Source organism: Leuciscus leuciscus, assembly GCF_965113295.1.
Source record: "Leuciscus leuciscus genome assembly, chromosome: 14".
Lineage (NCBI taxonomy): Eukaryota > Metazoa > Chordata > Actinopteri > Cypriniformes > Leuciscidae > Leuciscus > Leuciscus leuciscus.
Genome location: NC_138738.1, coordinates 28,877,539 through 28,896,141, shown reverse-complemented (window position 1 = coordinate 28,896,141; position 18,603 = coordinate 28,877,539). Strand labels below are relative to the sequence as shown.

At 35.0% G+C, this 18,603-nt stretch overlaps 1 protein-coding gene across 4 annotated transcripts in view; it reads right to left on the bottom strand.

The window, feature by feature from the left end:
• Positions 1 to 18,603, bottom strand: part of agap1 (ArfGAP with GTPase domain, ankyrin repeat and PH domain 1) — a 217,092-nt gene that overhangs the window by 88,617 nt on the left and 109,872 nt on the right. For all 4 annotated transcript variants that reach the window (XM_082136709.1, XM_082136710.1, XM_082136707.1 and 1 more), the window contains 3 exons: positions 16,746 to 16,831; positions 15,587 to 15,728; positions 12,857 to 12,991 (listed from right to left, as the gene is read on the bottom strand). In XM_082136709.1, the coding sequence (XP_081992835.1) occupies positions 12,857 to 12,991; positions 15,587 to 15,728; positions 16,746 to 16,831 (363 nt within the window). The remainder of the gene's footprint in view (positions 1 to 12,856; positions 12,992 to 15,586; positions 15,729 to 16,745; positions 16,832 to 18,603) is intronic.

Here is an 18,603-nt window from a genome sequence, read left to right as displayed (position 1 = left end):
TGTTTCCCTGTGTTTTGATCCGGAGATGAAGATGTGTCCCCCCAAAGGTAAAACGGAACACCAGAAAATTCTGTCAATGGCGGGGAAGCGTTGCATTATAAATGACTGAAAATTCCGTCAATGGCCGGGAAAGCGTTATAAATATATTTTTGAATAATAATTTTCAAGGTAAAAAGCATGTCAAACACAATGAATTCTGAATTAATAAATATAACCTTTTTGGGGGGTCATATCTGATATTTTATGTTTTTTTATGTTCGATTTTGGTTTATATATATAAACATACACATATACAGTACCAGTCAAAAGTTTGGAAACATTACTATTTTTAATGTTTTTGAAAGAAGTCTCTTATGCTCATCAAGCCTGCAGTAAAAAACAAAACAAAACAAAAAACAGTAATATTATGAAATATTATTACAATTTAAAATAATGGTTCTCTTTTTTAATATATTTTAAAATGTAATTTATTTTTGTGATGCAAAGCTGAATTTATCAGCAAGTACTCCAGTCTTTGGTGTCTTATGATCCTTCAGAAATCATTCTAATATGATGATCTGATACTCAGTTATTATCAATGATGGAAACAGTTGTGCTGTTTAATATATTTTTTTGGAATACTTTTTTCAGGATTCATTGATGAGTAAAACGTTAACAGCATTTATTCATTAAAACAGCATTTATTCAAAATAAAAACATTTCTAACAATATAAATCGTTACCATCACCTTTTATCAATTTAACGCATCCTTGTTGAATTAAAGTACTAATTTCTAAAAAAAAAAAATTATTGTTCCCAAACTTTTGAACGGTAGTGTATATTGTTACAAAAGATTTATATTCTAAATAAATACAGTTCTTTTTAACTTTTTATTCATCAAATAATCCTGAAAAAAGTATCTCAGGTTATAAAAAAAAAATATTAAGCAGCACAACTGTTTCCAACATTGATCATAAATCAGCATATTAGAATGATTTCTGAAGGATCATATGACACCAAAGACTGGAGTACTTGCTGATGAAAATTCAGCTTTGCATCACAAAAATAAATTACATTTTAAAGTATTTTAAAAAAGAGAACCATTATTTTAAATTGTAATAATATTTCATAATATTACTGTTTTTTTTTTTTTTTTTTTTTTTAACTGCAGGCTTGATGAGCATAAGAGACTTCTTTCAAAAACATTAAAAATAGTAACGTTTCCAAACTTTTGACTGGTACTGTACATATACATCTAGATATGTGTGTACATATACACACACACATACATACATACACACACAAATCAGTTTTGTAAACTCACTCTTTCAAACTTTTTTTTATTATTATTCATTTAATGAGGCTTTTAAAATCTTGATATAATGGCAGTTGTATGTATGAAACTGACATTTTTACTTTATGCCCCTCAAAAAATAGAAAAAATTTAATTCAGATATTAAAAACACGCTCATTATAGAAACAGTGTATTCAAGTCATTGTGTGCTCGCGTTACATAAATAGAAATTTAAACGAATAGATTTGTACAAAAAAAAAACAGAGCATTGTCATTGACCCTTATGTTAACAGCAATGCAGCTCACAAACCCGCAGTGGCCTCCATGAAAACACTTAACTCTGTTATTACCCCGAATCTTCTAGAGAGCTTTATAATGACCATTCATAATAAGTCAAGCCATTTAAGTATTATTGGACAATAGCACTGCAGGAGCATGGAGGTGGTGAGAGATATATGTCCACAGATCCCTCTCCAGACACCCCTGCTGTATTTTACTTTAAGTGTTAAGAGCAGTTATGATAAGACTGGGTTAAATATTTAAACTGCACAGCTAATACAATTTAACTTTGACTATCAATCTTGGCTCCCCTGTGAGAGGCAGCCATTTATCCTGCCGGAAACATTTCCCGTTTGATCAGATTTATGGCAGGAGGTCTGAGAAGCAGAAGCATAGCCATCATAGAGTAGGAACATTCACTCCACTGAATATTCTCGGCTATACAATACATAGATGACATTTATCAGTAGTTATTTATGCATTTGCACACTTATAAAACACTGCTATTGCTTTTGCAAATCCTGTTAGAATACACTTCTGCTGCAATTGGGACAAAGTGCACACCAATTATTAGGGATGTCCCGATACCACTTTTTCACTTCCGATACCGATACCGATACCGCAGCTTTGGCTATTTGCCGATACCGATATCAATCCGATATTTTTATTTTATTCTTGAACTAATACTACTAATAATAAAATATATGGAAGCACTTTGCACAATTAGCCACATAAAAACATCTCACTCAAATGGAGAACAAACACTTCTCCAGTATATAGTCCACAACAACAGTTGATAATGAAAGACTGCCACCCTTTATTCAAAAGACCTTGAGATATGTTTGGTAACCTGAATGAATTTAAAATTAATTTGCTATATTTCAGATAAATATATTTGTTTCCTTAAAATTTTAATTAACTTTAACTTTATTCTCATCTGAATTACAAATCATTCAAAATAATACTACCATTAAAAACATGATTTGATTTTCTGTTTTATTCAATGTAGAATGTGTAACTTAAAAATAAACAGATTTGTGTTGTTTTAGGACAAGAAATGAAAACCAATGCAATATGATGAATGTCCAAAAGATGAGATCATTTTTGCTTTTAAACAGTGTGTGTGTGTGTGTGTGTGTGTGTGTGTGTGTGTGTGTGTGTGTGTGTGTGTGTGTGTGTGTGTGTGTGTGTGTGATTTTGGGTGACAGTCAGTTTGACAAGAGTTTACAGTTTGACAAAAGCACAATGTTGTGTTTTACACAAATATAAGGGCTAAACACTTTTTGCAGTTTTAATGATGTCCTGTATGAAAATGACGGAGTATGTTTTTATGTTTCCACTGTTCGATCGCGCCCTTGCCTCTCTCTCTCTGACACACACACACACACACACACACACACACACACACGACACCAGCATTGCAATCTTGACATCGCAGCCTGTTCATTTTGCTGCGTTCACACCAAACGCGAATAGAACGTCAAATTCGTGTCTATCGCGTCTAGTTCGATGCTTGAACAGTTTGAATCCATTCGGGCGTCCAAAGCGAATAGGCCGCGCCGCGCGCGTATAATGATAAAGTGAACGTTTGAACTGAAGCGATATAGACGCGCGTTCAGAGCTAAGGCGGGGCTACAGATTAGGTGTCCCTATAAGAACCCGCATATGCGCGTATCTAACAGTTAGTTTTTTTTTCTCCCCTCCGATATCCGATCTAGCGTTTTGGGCCAGTATCGGCACGATACCGATGCCATGGATCGGATCGGGACATCCCTACCAATTATCAGGTTACTTTCCACATAAGTATAATTATACAAATCAGGGATTTCTGATTATAAAATGCTGAATGTAAACTCTGTGCTATGAATAACATTTCCACAATGCACATAAAAACTGTAAGCAGACATGAGCATAAACTATGAAGAAAACACTTTACCAAATAAAGTCCTAGAGGCAAATAAAAAAAGCCCCATGAATTAATCATTTAAATCTAAGAGGAAAATATTATCAAACTAATATCAGTAATTTGTGTTGTTTAATAGGCAAATAATTTAAGAGAACGGAATATGCTGGAAAATTCACTGGAATACACATACATTCACAGAAAAATAAACGAATTAACGAACACATCATCACAATTAATCAGAGTTATTGCGGTTTACGTATTAATCAGAATTATAGCGGTTTACGTATTTTAAAAAACGACACCAGATTATGGAAAAACGCTTAAATATCATGAAGGATATTGGTAAAACCGATTGTCGGTCGATCTCTAAATGCAAAGGTGTAAATCGCAGCTCTTTCGCACCTGACGTTTCAAATCATGATTGTATCAATTACATTGTTACACCAGTAGGTGGCGACAAGTGACTTAAAAAATGTATTTGTCAATGAATAATTCATTCAAACGCTGATTCACGCATTAATGAAACAAGTGAAGTCATTATGAGTGAGTCATTGAATTATTCATACAAACTTTTTTTTTTATTAATTCAAATTAAATATTTTTTTAATAGACTTCTGTTTAGTTGCCTTTTCAGAATCGTGATCTCTATTTTAAACGAAAAAATCATGATTCTCATTTGTGACCCTGGACCACAAAATGAGACACATGGGTACATTTTTTGAAATTGAGATTTATACATCATACAAATAAGCTTTCCATTGATGTATGGTTTGTTAGGATAGGACAACAGTTGGCCAAGATAATGTCCTGAAAATCTGAGAATCCGAGGGGGAAAATCTGGAATCTGAGGCTGCAAAAAATTCGAAACACTGAGAAAATCGCTTTTAAAGTTGTCCATTTATGTTCGCGATTGTGCTGCATTCACTCACAAAAAGAAATGTTTTATCCATTTACGGTAGGAAATTAACAAAATATCTTCATGGAACATGATATTTACTTAATATCCTAATGACCCAGAAAATGTATTGTTGGCTATTGCCACAAATATACCCGTGCTACTTGTGACTGGTTTTGTGATCCAGGTTCACATTTTATTCAGAATCGTGCAGCTCTACTATTCATTCCATAACCATTATCTTGCTCTAATTTATTAGCCATGTTGCTGTTGCATGTTGTTTATTTATTCACTCAATTAAAGTACCTTGAGGTCAACAGATCAGAGAATCCTGCTGAACAAAGACCTGGACCCCCGACTCCGCAACACAGGTTGTGACCTCTCTTCTAAACGCTGAGCTGATACAACAGACTGACCTTTATCCTCGACCCCCAGAGAGAAATGAGCAAAGAGAAAAAGAGACCACAACGTGCAAAGGAAGAATGGACTGAACCGGTAAGTCAGACTAAATAAAGACACAGGTATGTTTATCAGGCTGCTGTCAGAGCGGTAAGTAGCAGTGTGCTATAAATATTAGCTAATGAGTTGGAGGAGAGCAGGGCAGATGAACCACCCGCCAGGAATCTTGTATAAAGGTCGAAGAGCTCCTGCACTTACTGTTCAGTAATTAGACCTGCTACACAAGACAAAATACACACTCGAGTAAACACAGACTCGCATCCACACAAAACCCCAACCGTTTACGTGCCGCATGCAGGGAATTAAGCCACAGGTGTAACAGTGATAGTTATGACACGCTGACAGCTTTTTTCTCTCTCCATCCATCACAAATGTACACAGCAAAACTGATCTGATTGGACAGCTTTGAGTCCTGACTGGGTCCTCACGTAGATGCGAGAGAACTGTGGTGTTTTCTCTGCCCAAATGAAGACTGTTCTGAGGACTGTGATAAAATACACTAAATATGACAGAAAAAAAAAGACCATCCCAGTCCAATATCCCAGACAAAACAAAAAATAATTATATATATTTATATATATATATATATATATATATATAGACTTTTTACATATATCTAAAATTCATTTACATTAGCTTAAGTATTATGAACTAACAATGAACAACATCTTTTGTCGCATTTATTATTCCGCACTTCTGTTCAAAAGTGTGGGATCAGTAAGTTCTCTCAAATAATTAATACTTTTATTTAACAAGGACACATTAAACTCATTAAAAGTAACAAATATTCTGTTTAGAATAAATAATATTCCTTTGAACTTTATTTTCATCAAGAATTGTTTTGTTTTTGTTTTGTTTGTTTTTTTTTTGGGGGGGGGGGGGGGGGGGGACAGCACAACTGTTTTCAACATTGATAATATGATATGTTTCAGCATACAATCAGCATATAATGATTTCTGCATGGTCACGTGACACTCGAGTAATGTCTGCTGAAAATAAATTTTTGACATCACAGGAATAAATTACATTTTAAAATGTATAAAAATGAAAGAAAAAAAAAGGTCATTTTAATTTGTAATAACATTTCACAATATAACTGTTTTGCTGTATTTTTGGATAAAATAAATGTATGTTTGGTGAGCATAAGAACATTTTTAACAAACTTTCTGACCCCAAGATTTTGAACTGTATTGTACGTTAATAAATACATTATAGTTCATTCATTCATAATATATTAACTAGGGGTGTAACGATACACCAATGCCACGGTTCGGTTCATATCACGGTTTTGGAGCCACGGTTCGGTTCGGTTCGGTTCTGTTTGCTGTGGGGGCAGGGTTCATGGCAGGGCACCAGCAATAATAACGCTAGATTCACTTTTAACTTAATAAAAACAACAACAATAATCTAACTTATTAACTTTAACTTTATTAACTTAACTTTATACAGTGGCTTCACGTTTTCTTTAGAGCAGTTAGCACACCTGAGTTAACTAAAATGAAATAAATGCCTCCACTGACTAGTCAGAAATAAACTGCACACCTGAGTAGGGTTGCCAACTTCAGAAAAGGAAAATGCGGGACAATCGTGGTTCTTTATAGGAAAACGAGGGACACTCAAAATATTTGTATTGTATCGCACAATGTACATAATTTCAGTGTCTGCAAACTGTAGTTAAGTATATGTTTAAAAGGTTATCAGACAAACACATTTGTATTGCTTAACCTATTTATGTACAATTTAATTCTAAACATAATTTTAATGTCATACAAACAAAATGTCACATTACAAACAAACCACCATTCAAAATAACAGCATTTATCTGAAATAGAAAGCTTTTTTAACATTATACATAGGCCTACAGTTCAAAAGTTTGAGGTTAGTAAGAGAATTTTTTTTGGGAAAGAAATTAAAGAAAGTAATTGCCTACTTTTATTCAGCAAGGATGCATTAGGCTAATCAAAAGTGACAGTAAATTATAGTGTTACACAAGCTTTCTATTTCAAATAAATCTATTATGATCTTTGCATTCTTCAAAGAATCCTGGGGGAAAAAACAAAACAGTTTTAAACATTAATAATAATCAGAAATATTTTGCGAGCATATTATTCCCTCAGGTAGATTTCATGTTTTCTTGCGTGGCTGGATGTTGGACTCATGAACAATAATCACGTTGTTTGCATTCGCCAAAATTGATTTGCTGAAATCAAAACGTGGACAGTGAGAATTACCGTTAGCGCGAGACGAGTCCGGCTTGAAGCGGAAGCGACCAGACGGCAGAGGATTATGTTCGCAAATCAAACAATGATTTGTCTCAAAACGATGATTAAAAAAAGCTGTGATATGTCATCATATTGGATGATGACGGTGTCAGTGATCATTCTCAAGTGTCGTGATCAGCACTGCTGCTGTTGCTGCTGTATCAGTCAGTGGTTGTGACCGGAGGGTCTTCAATCTCAATATGCCGCGGAGTTGCCATCCTGAAGTGCGTATGTAAACTCCCGAGCGTGATCGATCACCCAAATCACGTGACATGCATTTTATTTAGTAAATAATATTTAGTAAAACTACAGCTCTTATTAGTTGTTAAAAGTGTACTCATTAATAACTATTTAATCAAATGTCAAGGAAGAAAAAAATAGTTTTGTGACAAAGTGATGTGAGAATTGGGCCGGGGCAGCAGGGGGCGGGGCGCGTTCGGTTCGACATGAGAGTATCGCGGTTCGAACCGTGGCTGTTGTATCGCGGTTTTTCGGTTCGGTTCGAATATCGTTACACCCCTAATATTAACTAATGTTAATTTATACATTTCCATTCAACGTTAAAAATGTATTAGTATATGAAGAAATAAACTAGCTTGTATTAATCTTGATTAATGTTAGTGTTCCCTAACTAATGTTAAAGAAATGAACATTATTGTAAAGTAACGGCAGACTAAGACCACTAGATCACACGTTGTGAACTAGTAGCCGACCCACAGAATCCCAGGACTGACAGTAGCAGATGAATTGTACGGATGAAGTTATCAAAATAAACAAAAGTTCATTTAAGCACTTAAATAAGTCAGCAAAACTGATTGCAGCCTCAAACCAATGTGTAAGAGTTAAAGAGAGCTTGCATGTAAAAAAAAACAAGCACTCAATGTACAATTGAAACTAATGATATTTTGGACAATTATAATCATAATGTTATGATTATGTTTGTTATTGCACATTTCAGTTTTAATACACTAATCAAATAAAAACAAACTACTGATATAGTATTAGCAAATATTCTACAAATAACCCACATGTGCCACCATGGTCCTCATCACTTTTGGTGACAATTATAAAACAGCAACAACAGTTTAACTAATACAATACAAAATTGATGACATTAACAATGAAGTAATGGTCAAACCACAGGGGCATGTGAAAGAGATGAAGATATAAATAGTGAGAATGAAAAAGAGAGAGGAAGTGCACAGCAGACCTCGTTAGCTGTTAGCGTACGCTAACAAAGCTCTACATCCTCACTCTGACAATGTGACAAGCCAGCGCGCGCGAGGGGAAGGATGGGGGGGGGTAATTAGGATAATTAAATTAGCACGCTGATGGACGCAGGCTGGGGAACTGTCAGGACCCCTCTCCTCTACCCAAGTACCACAGACAAACACATACACACACTCTGTAGACGTAGAAATACACACGCACCCACGTCCAGATGCACGCTCAGAACCGTGGATTCGATTTAAACAGTGGGCGCATTTAGGAAAGCACTACAAAAATAAACTACTACTCGGGTAAACCCTCAGCTGACCCTGACTGAATAAATTGCCTCACTTTATTTCTCCACTGGCCATCTCGTAAACACTTTGTTACATAAATCTAATGCAGATAACTAGTGCACCAATTATTTTTAATGGTTAATGTTCTTGTTATTTGCGTGTTGGCATCTCTATGATTCTGGGAAAGTAATGCAACTCGCTCGCCTGCATTATTTGATTTATGGCAATTCAGGTCATTATATTACTGCATGCTCAACCAAAGACAATTATCATTTATTAGAGGCAAAAGGCCACGAGGAGCTTGAGCCCTGTTCTTAAACATGAGCAAACTTGTATATATAGACTTTTGTCCCATTAGGAATTATGAATTTCGAGTGAGTAATAATTGATTGTGACAGAAAGTAACCCAAGGTGATCAAACATGCATAAAACTGCAGTGCAAATCAATGGGCATGATGATGCTTCTTTATAAAAAAAAAAAACAATTTTCCTGATAAACTGCACTTACATTAATACTCCGCTGAATCTCTCAAATCAATCGAGAAAACTAACAAAGCAGAACTACTTCAAGAAAAATGTACCTGGTGCGATAGTGTATCACAATATTTATTTCACGTTGAAAAATTAAGTAACAAAATAAAAAGTCTGAAAAAAATATATTTTACTTTTATTTTATATGATGAAAATAAAAAGAAAGAAGAATAATAGGCACACTTTTTGATAAAACATATGTTGGTAAATTATGTTATGTTGTATTTATTATATATTACAACAATACATTATATTAAATTGTATTTTAACAAAGCCAGATAGCCTTTTCTTTCTCTCATTAAATACTAGAATGACACACACTAAAATAAACATTGTTCCAGTGTGATATGATTATGGAGTCAAACAGACTTAAGTTCCATCCATCCTGTCTCTAATTTGAGATGATCTTAAATATCAACAACTATTGTCCAGTTCCCTCACATAATCATACAGAGCCTGTAAATATGCAGTGTGCCAATGATTAAAACTCTTTAATTATTGTCACATGAGCAGTAATGACAAAAATAGGCCCATATCAGGCAAACAAAATGGAATGAGTGGCGCGCACACACACACACACCTCTGGGTAGTTGCTATGCAATCAATGCAACACAAAACATTAAAATAATCATTTTGGTACTCATCAATAAATTCCACTACAGTGGATAATTAGAATGCATGATTAATTGAGGATAATGAAATGAGAGATGCGAAGAGACAGCGTCAGTAATGATCAGGAATTTAGCCTTTTCTTGCTCTCATTTAGTGCTGCTGATGAGCTTGGCCATCATACAGACATGCAGCCACTCTTTTTACACACACAGTTCAATTACAGCAGTCTTGGCTGCAGCCAACGGTGTAATAATTAAGAAGATAATAGCTGAGCGTTTAGAGTGTAAATCTCCCTCCTGGACGGAGCACTGAACGGTTCAGCCTTGAAGAGCTGCGTGCATCTGCCGCCCAGCCGCGCGCGCACACACACACACACACACACACACACACACACACACACACACACACACCTCCATGTGCAAATACACAACACCCACGTTAAGCCGCATGCAAACAACACAGACATACAAACACAGAACTTACACAGAAAGACACAAACATCACAACGAAAAACATTCACGGTATATCAATATGGAAGAGTGACTTCAGGGAAAGGTTAGAAATAGTGTCGTTTTGAATGAATATTTTTATTGGATTTCCATTTCTTTTCTCAATCTCACAAGTTTCCTCAGGTCTATACAATGGAGCTTGTAGCTGGCAAGATCAACTTTGTTAGCATTGTTTCTAATGGCCTCCACCACCATCCCCAACCCATCATCGCATCTCAGACCAAGCCTTGCTACAGCAGTCATCTAGCTCTCTCAGCTCTCTACATGATGGGTTCACTTAACCAGACCCAAAAATGTCTTCTTTCTTGTTCCTCGGTGAGGACAGAAGAACCATTTACATTCTAACAACTTAAGAAATACCTTAAAGGTTCACTACTGAGGACTAAGACTCACATTGAAGTGTTCATAAATTTATGTAATACAAGTTTGCTACTTGTATGTATTGTACATTTAGGGTGTGTTCACACTTGCCAGGTTTGGTTCGATTCAAACAGACTGGTGCGATTGCTCTGTTAGTGTGGTTCATTTGATTAAGTAAGAACGCTGCCATCTGAACCCTGGTGCACACCAAACAAGTGGACCAAGATCCCTGAAAAGGTGGGTCTCGGTCTGCTTTCAAATGAAATCTGGTGCGAAATATGAACGCAACACAGACCAAAGACATCTATATGAACCAAAAAGAGGATGTGTTGTCACAAGATGCGAAAATGCTCAAGCATTTTATTCTCGTCTTAAGAGCTAAGTTGCCCATTACGGTTCAGTACAAGCGTCGGAACCGCGTCTCTTTGCAGCAGATCTTCGTTTGTGTGTAACAGAGGAATTCCTGGCGCTGTTTTGACTCCTTTACACATTTTATAAGCTCTTCACAAGTTCTCAGCTGAAAAATTACCATCATGTGTATCAGTATGCACATAGATGAGCATATAAGCCCAGGGCACAGCATTGTACACATACATCATATAAGCAGTTTTTTGTTGTTGTTGTTGTTTTGTATCCTTAGGTTCAGTGTTACAAAATGACAGTGTGAATGCTGATTGAACCAGGACTAAATGTATTATTTTCTTTTTTGGTCCAGACCAACCAAACTACAAGTGAGAACACACCCTTAAAATGTTAGTATTTACTGCTACCACGTATAGTTCGTCAAAGTCTTTTTACATATTCTGCACTGTGGCTCCAGCAGTCACTTGTATTTTGTTTTCTCAAATCGAGATAAGAAAAAATGACTTCATTCATGTGACTTTAAAAATATCCTTTTATTTCCTAATATATCAAACAAATAATATTTACTCCACCTGTTATTAGTGATGTGCTGGTTTAAGAAAAATAAATTGGAGGTGGTAAGGTTTTTTCATGCTTTAGATGGAAATAAAGGAAAATCAGTAATCCTGTGAAATATTACTACAAATTAAAATGACTGTTTTCTATTTCAATTTATTTTAAAATATAATTTATTCAAGTGAGGGTAAAGCTGGATTTTCAGCATCACTACTCCAGTCTTCAGTGTCACATGACACGACATTGTTTTTTTTTTTAAACTGCAATTATTTGAAACAGTAACAATGTCAAAGTATTTACTGTCTCTTTAACATCTCCTTGCTGAATAAAAGAGTTTCTTTCAAACACCTGACCCCAAACTTTTAACCCATATGTACTTTTTAATGTGGTGAAGTTGATCCAAAAGTAATACTTTGCTGGCTATAGTGATGGTACTTCAAATTGGAATTAATTACTTGGGAATGTCTTGTTTTAAACACAGGTTTCCTTTTTCAACTTTATATGTTGCATTTTAACTTTATGGTACAAGTAGTTTACATAATATGCACTCAAAAACACTTGAAAGCTATTTTTGTAACAAAGCCATTGCGAGGAGCATATCTATAAATGTCTTGTTAAAATTCCCAGCATGACAATATATGTAGTATAAATGGAACATCAAGTCTGTCAAAACAGACTATAAACAAAATTCCAATTCCAATTCTCCAACAAGGAAAACCCATAAGCACATCCAAAAAAAAATCTTCTGAAATGTGCCTCATTTCTTAACATCTTGCGCCCCCTAGAGCACAGATCTCACAACTTCATCCTCACTTTATCTGTCATAGAATATTTTGTTCAGACTGATCTCAACAGTTTAGTGAGCAAATAAACAAAACAACTTCCAAAACGTTTAATGAAGCACTTAAATCATGCTATTCTCAAAGTGTCCAAGCAAACGTCAGCACAGAGAACACCACAGCTATCTGTACACCACACAGAGCCATGCAAGACGAGATGGGCCATTTAGCTGGTAATTAAGAGCCGATTAAGCCAGATTGAACCAGCTATTCAACAGCAAAGTCACCTTGCACTTTCTGCCTCCATTTTCTTATGCTGTAACCTACATAATGTGAAAGTAACGGTTATCCAAGCATGCACTGTTACAACTTGGTGCTGCAAACAATCTGATCTAACAGAGGTGATGTACAATTGACAGTTTTGAACACTGAATTAAAACCACCATTGATGACCTTGTGTTTGTTTAGGTGTTTAAACATTTATTTGAACACTTTGCCAGTAAATTCAAACACTTTAAACACCTAAAGCTCACTTGTTAACCTATTTAAGACAGCATGAAGAGACTCACCATCCTGGAAGACGCGCTCCACATTGAGGCCGTAGGTAGCACAAGTCTCGTAATACGTGCACCTCTTCAGGTCGTTGGACAGTTTGCGAGCGCGTGTGTCGTCGATGACACGAGGGTTAGCTGCACTGATTGCATCTGTGAATAGATAGGATGAGACAAAAAAATTTTTTTAAACTAACACTGGTGAAAATAATTCATGTTTAAGAAAATCCTTTCATCAAATGTGAGAGGCTTCAAACGCATCAAATTATCTTGTGGACATATTTAAGAACAATCTTCTATTGATTATAGTGTGGCACCCCCTAGTGTTCATATACTGAAAACACAAGTAGTGTACAGGGTATAATTTTTATCATTACTTAATATTTTAAATATATATATATTTGTGTTTAAAAGTTTGGTGTAAGTAAGACTTTAAAAAACAATCGGGAAATGTATATTTTCATCCAGCAATTGATCAAAAGTTGTAGTAAAACATTTATAATATTACAAAAGATTTCTATTTGAATAAATGCTGTTTATAACCCAGAAAAAAAAAGAAAAAAAACATGTAATAGTTTTTACATAAAACTAATAAGTAAGAAATGTAAGAAATGTGACACTGAAGACTAGAGTAATGGCTGATGAAGCAGTAGGGATGAGCCCAACGGCGAATTCGGAAAGGCACGGAAAATGAATATGGAGTCCCTGGAGGGACACGATTTGGCTTACTACAGTAATCGGATACATTACAGTACATCATATTTCACTTATCATGTGAAGATAGTAAGGACAAACGGCTGACAAGACCATGTCGGAGGATTAGGTGAGCAACAGATCCTGAGTGTCATTGACAAATCTGATCTTGTAAAATGTGTGGTCAGTACCGCCGCTCACTATAAACAGAGCACGCGAGATCACGAATTCAAAAGCGAAAGTAAGAAGCTAGTGTGCATTTAAAAGTCATTTACTAGTGGCTCCCTGATGCCCGCAAATTATATACAATACAATTACCCAACTATATAATCGTGGAACTATATAATCCATAGAATCCGTTAAATTCTTTCTGAATTTGGCTTTGGGCACATCCAGTGGTGTAGTCTAGTTTTTTTACCCAAAATTAAAACATTATACAAATACAAATTTGCTTTTAGAAATGGTGTTTTTGAAGAAAAAAATGGTGTTATTGTTTTGGCAAGTTTACTGTTGAAAAACTTTGTGTGATATTCCCTTAAAATAACGTTTTAATAGATTGTATTATTAGTATTATTATTTTAAAATACATTTTACTGTGCAATTTCTTTCTAATTTCTTTGAGTTGGACCGAACTTTTATTTTGGTGGGTTGTACACATTTGAGTTTCTGTGTGTTTTAATAAACTATTATTATTATTATTAGGCCTACTTGAAGTATACTCTACTGTGCAATAGTAATATATTTCTGTTATAATTTCTTCACGTTATACCGAACTTTTATTTTGACAGGTTGTCGTAAAGACATTACAGTTTCTGTGTGTATATGAAACGAATGAATGACGATAGTTTTATTAAATGAAATGGTGAAATTCTCGTGAAGTGACTTTCATAGCAGCTCTGCGATGAAGTGCACATATGTAGACTACATCATGTCTCAATACAGTGAAACGCTGAAAACACCACGAGCTTCAGTATGTGTGTGTGTGTGTGTGTATGTGTGTATGTGTGTGGAGCACACATTGAGCGCTCATTCATTCCCAGAGACGCGTAGAACAATTGCAGTCTCTTTTAACTTTAATATTCACAGACACTAGTCCATATCGAGATTTGATTCATTCTACAGCCCTACTTTTGATTTATTCATTCAAAAATAGCTAAATTCTGTGATTCCGCGATTCTATCCGTGTCGCTTCGCAAACACAGACGGGGTGAATTTATGAATGAAAGTGTGAAAGTTCTGACACAAAACGAAGTTGTTACGTATCCTCACGCTTTTTTAAAGTGGGTATACGGAAATCCTTGGCCTTTTCTAGTGGGTATACGGCGTATACCTGCGTATCACGTAGACTACACCACTGGGCACATCCCTACATCACAGGATACTATATTGTTTTAAAATATCTTAAAGCTGCAGTCCGTAACTTTTGGCGCTATAGCGGTTAATAAACAGAACTGCATGCGTCTTGCGGAAGAACATTGTAGCCAGAGCTACTTCTCTCTGTTTATGTCTATGACGAGTCACGCAGAACCAGTCTGAATATAAACACTCATTATCGGTGTACCGTAGTGATTCAGGATAAGACAAAAACACAGTTTAGAAAATGGATTCATGATTTACTCACTCATTATAGAATATTTGTATACTTTAAATTAAAATTTAAACACACAAAAAAAGTTACGGACTGCAGCTTTAAAATAGAAAAACTTTATTTTAAATTGTTTTAGCTGTATTTTTGATCAAATACATGCAGTCTTGATGAGCATTTTCCAAAAAACAAAAACCCTAAACTTTTGAACGGTAGTGTATATATAAAAATATCTATAAATAATGCTTACCCACACAGTTATAGCTTAATGCATCTGAGGTGTTTGTATTAATCGTAATAATAATTAAAAACTAACCAAACAAACCCCTGAAAATATTTAAAGAAATTCTGTCTAGTCAAACTGTGGTCTTTAAATTTGTTGCCAAACCACTAAAGAATATGGCCTTGGAATTTTAGTATGAGTTGTTGTCATATGATATATATTTTTCTCCAAGTGTGCCTACACTTACCCTGAGTTCCCACAAGCACCAGGGGCACCTCGGCTGTATTGCGGTAGTTGGCCATCCGACTATAGTAGTGGTAGACCGTCTGAAAGCTGATCTCATCTTCCAGACTGAACACAAATATCACCGCATCCACCCACAATGCAAACTGGGAGAGAATGATTGAGAGAGTGGGAACAATTTAGAACGTGAGAGAGAAATATTCAAGTAACATTGTTAAAAATAGGCTGCACTTATATTTCATCATAGAATCGTCTCATTCCACTCCACATTCGTTCCACATGTGATTATTGTGAATGTGAACTTTTGTACTAGCAAGGGCTTTGAACCACTATACATTGGGACACAGATGACTCTATTACCTACAAAATTATTAAAAAGCCATACATTAAATTAGAGGGGGTATTTATCAATTATCAACAACATTGCCATTATGCCAAATAAAAATATTAGATGAAAAACAAATATTATAAATGTTGCCTTGGCAATAAACTTAAGTTAAGTAAGCATTACAATTATTAACTGGAAATAAATAAAAACTAAAACTGAAATAAAAATAAATTAAACCACAATACAATTAAATAAATAAATAAAACTATAAAATTGCAAAAGCACATGATGAAATAACTAACACAATTTAAACTAAAATTAACATGAAAACTAAAAATGTTAAAATAATTCATGTAGGGTTTTTTTATTTTTGCAGATTATTATTTAATTTTTTTTAAGATTTAAAAAATACCATCTTACCTTTTAAGGACAGAAAAATAAGGCTTTGTCAGTTTGTCTTCATACATTTTCATACTTTTTGAGAGACTTCACATTTCGGGTAAGTGAATCCATGGAGCAACCAATGCTCACAGGATTTATATGGTTAAAAGTCTACAGTGCACTTACTGAACTAGGAAGTGGATTGAGACGCACCATAAAATTCATATTTCACCGACCATGAGAAAGCAGCCAAGTGACTTCCTGTTTGCATTTTATGACTAACAGAAAATCAGTTGGTCTAAATAAACGTGATCAACCTCATGTAAATCTTTTACATCATGGTTTCCACTCAAGCGGCTCTGTAAAACAAAACTAATCTATTGTTTTAGCTACAGTACGCCATCCACAGTTCAGGCACAACATTGTGAATCAGAACATCCGCTGCACTTCCTACCTGAGCCTCCGGAGGTCCCCCTTCATCCCGGATTAGGAGGAGGTAACTTTGTCCATCCACCACGATCTCCTTTTTAAAACGCCCTCCTGTCCAACAGAAGCAGCCAATCAATTAAAAGAGCCTGATGATGCTAAAACGTTTACTACTTCTAAAATGAGATGATTGGTGGACTGTTGATTGACATGGAAACGGAGAAGGGTATGTGTATCATCTTGTTAATTTCTAATTACTTTATTGGGTAAATAATTTGATCTACAAATCAGAGTTAATATTCAAAAAGCGAGTACTGTAACAATTTATTAAATAAATGATGAGCTACACTGCTTTTTTGCAGCTTCTCTCCATTATAATTCTATTCTTCCTGTGAAAACTGCAAAGGATTTCAAGTTTTGATATTCCTGTATAAGATTATTTTATTTTATATATATATATATATATATATATATATATATATATATTCACACAGAATCTATTTTTTTATTTCCAATTAAAATGCCACCTCTAAAGAGACTTAAAAGATAGTGTAAAAACACCTTCCGTCAGAATTGTTTAAATAGAAATTCTTCGAGAACTCATCTCAATTTAGCAATGAAATTGCTTGCTTTCTTCTTTGTCAAATATTCCATTTTGGCCAAATATTTTTTCCTTAATATTAAAAGAATCATAAACGGAACGATTCAGGAACTATTATTCACAAGTTAGCATTTGTGCTCATTTCAGCAGAATATACCAGAGGAAGTATCACACTGTTGAATGAGGAGCCTTTGAATATTGTGTTGGACAATGAAGGTGGCCAATAAAAAAAAAAAAAAGTTGAGAACCACAGGTCTAAACCTTGTTAACATGGGGTTTTCCTCACAATATAATATGCAGCCTGGACAAAACACTAAATGCATAGCTTATTTTTTCTGCCCACAGGGTTCAGCCCAAAAAAGTATTTGAACCCATGGAGTAATTAGGTGTCAACTAAAACAATTCGTTTTCAAACATCCAGTCTGACGATAGAGAATGTTAAAGGTCAAAACGTCCCATCTGAGGCGAGACAGCGGCGGTCAGAGATCAGAGGACAGAGTGTGACAGAGACTTCTCTCCACTGTTGGTTGGTTGGTTTGCTGAAACATAAGAGGATCAGAGGGGATTCCTGGAGATGTTAGAGGGTCTTCTTAACCTTATCGCAGCTCTACATGGCTAATCGGATTGTGTACCGAAGGCTTGAGAGAGCCTCACTCTCACTTCATATCCTAAAAGGACATTCCATGGTCATCTGGAGATATGGTCACTTGACTATTCTCCATTAAACTTTCACCCTTCACCTCTGACCTCCAACTATGTATCACCATGATAACCAGCAAAGACGATCAATCATACACAGAGAGATTTGAGATGGACCAACAACTGGTTGAACCAATATTTTTAATAGTTATACTATTTTACTTAATTTTTGAATCAGGTCTAACGGGGAACAGTGGTCTTCAAGTAAAATAATTAATTTAAAAGCAGCAAATAATGTCAAATTGTCAAAAAAATTGTGATTTTTTTTCCCAGATAGCCATTTATGCTCAAGTATATGTTACAGAAATGTTATATATATATTTATTGTTCCAAGCCAGTGGTTCTCAATTTTTTTTAATCATGCCTCCCTTTAAACCTTCTTTAAACTCCACTCAAAAAATCTGCCACACTTTGAGAAACACTGTGATAAGCTTTAGGGATTTTTAAGGATTATTTACTGAGAGGGGGTCACAATGGGCTACTAAGGGAACATTTCAGGAGAAAAGAAAAAGTCTAAATATTGACATTTACAAAAAAAATTATATCACAATATTGTGAAAAGCACTATACAAATACATTTTAATAA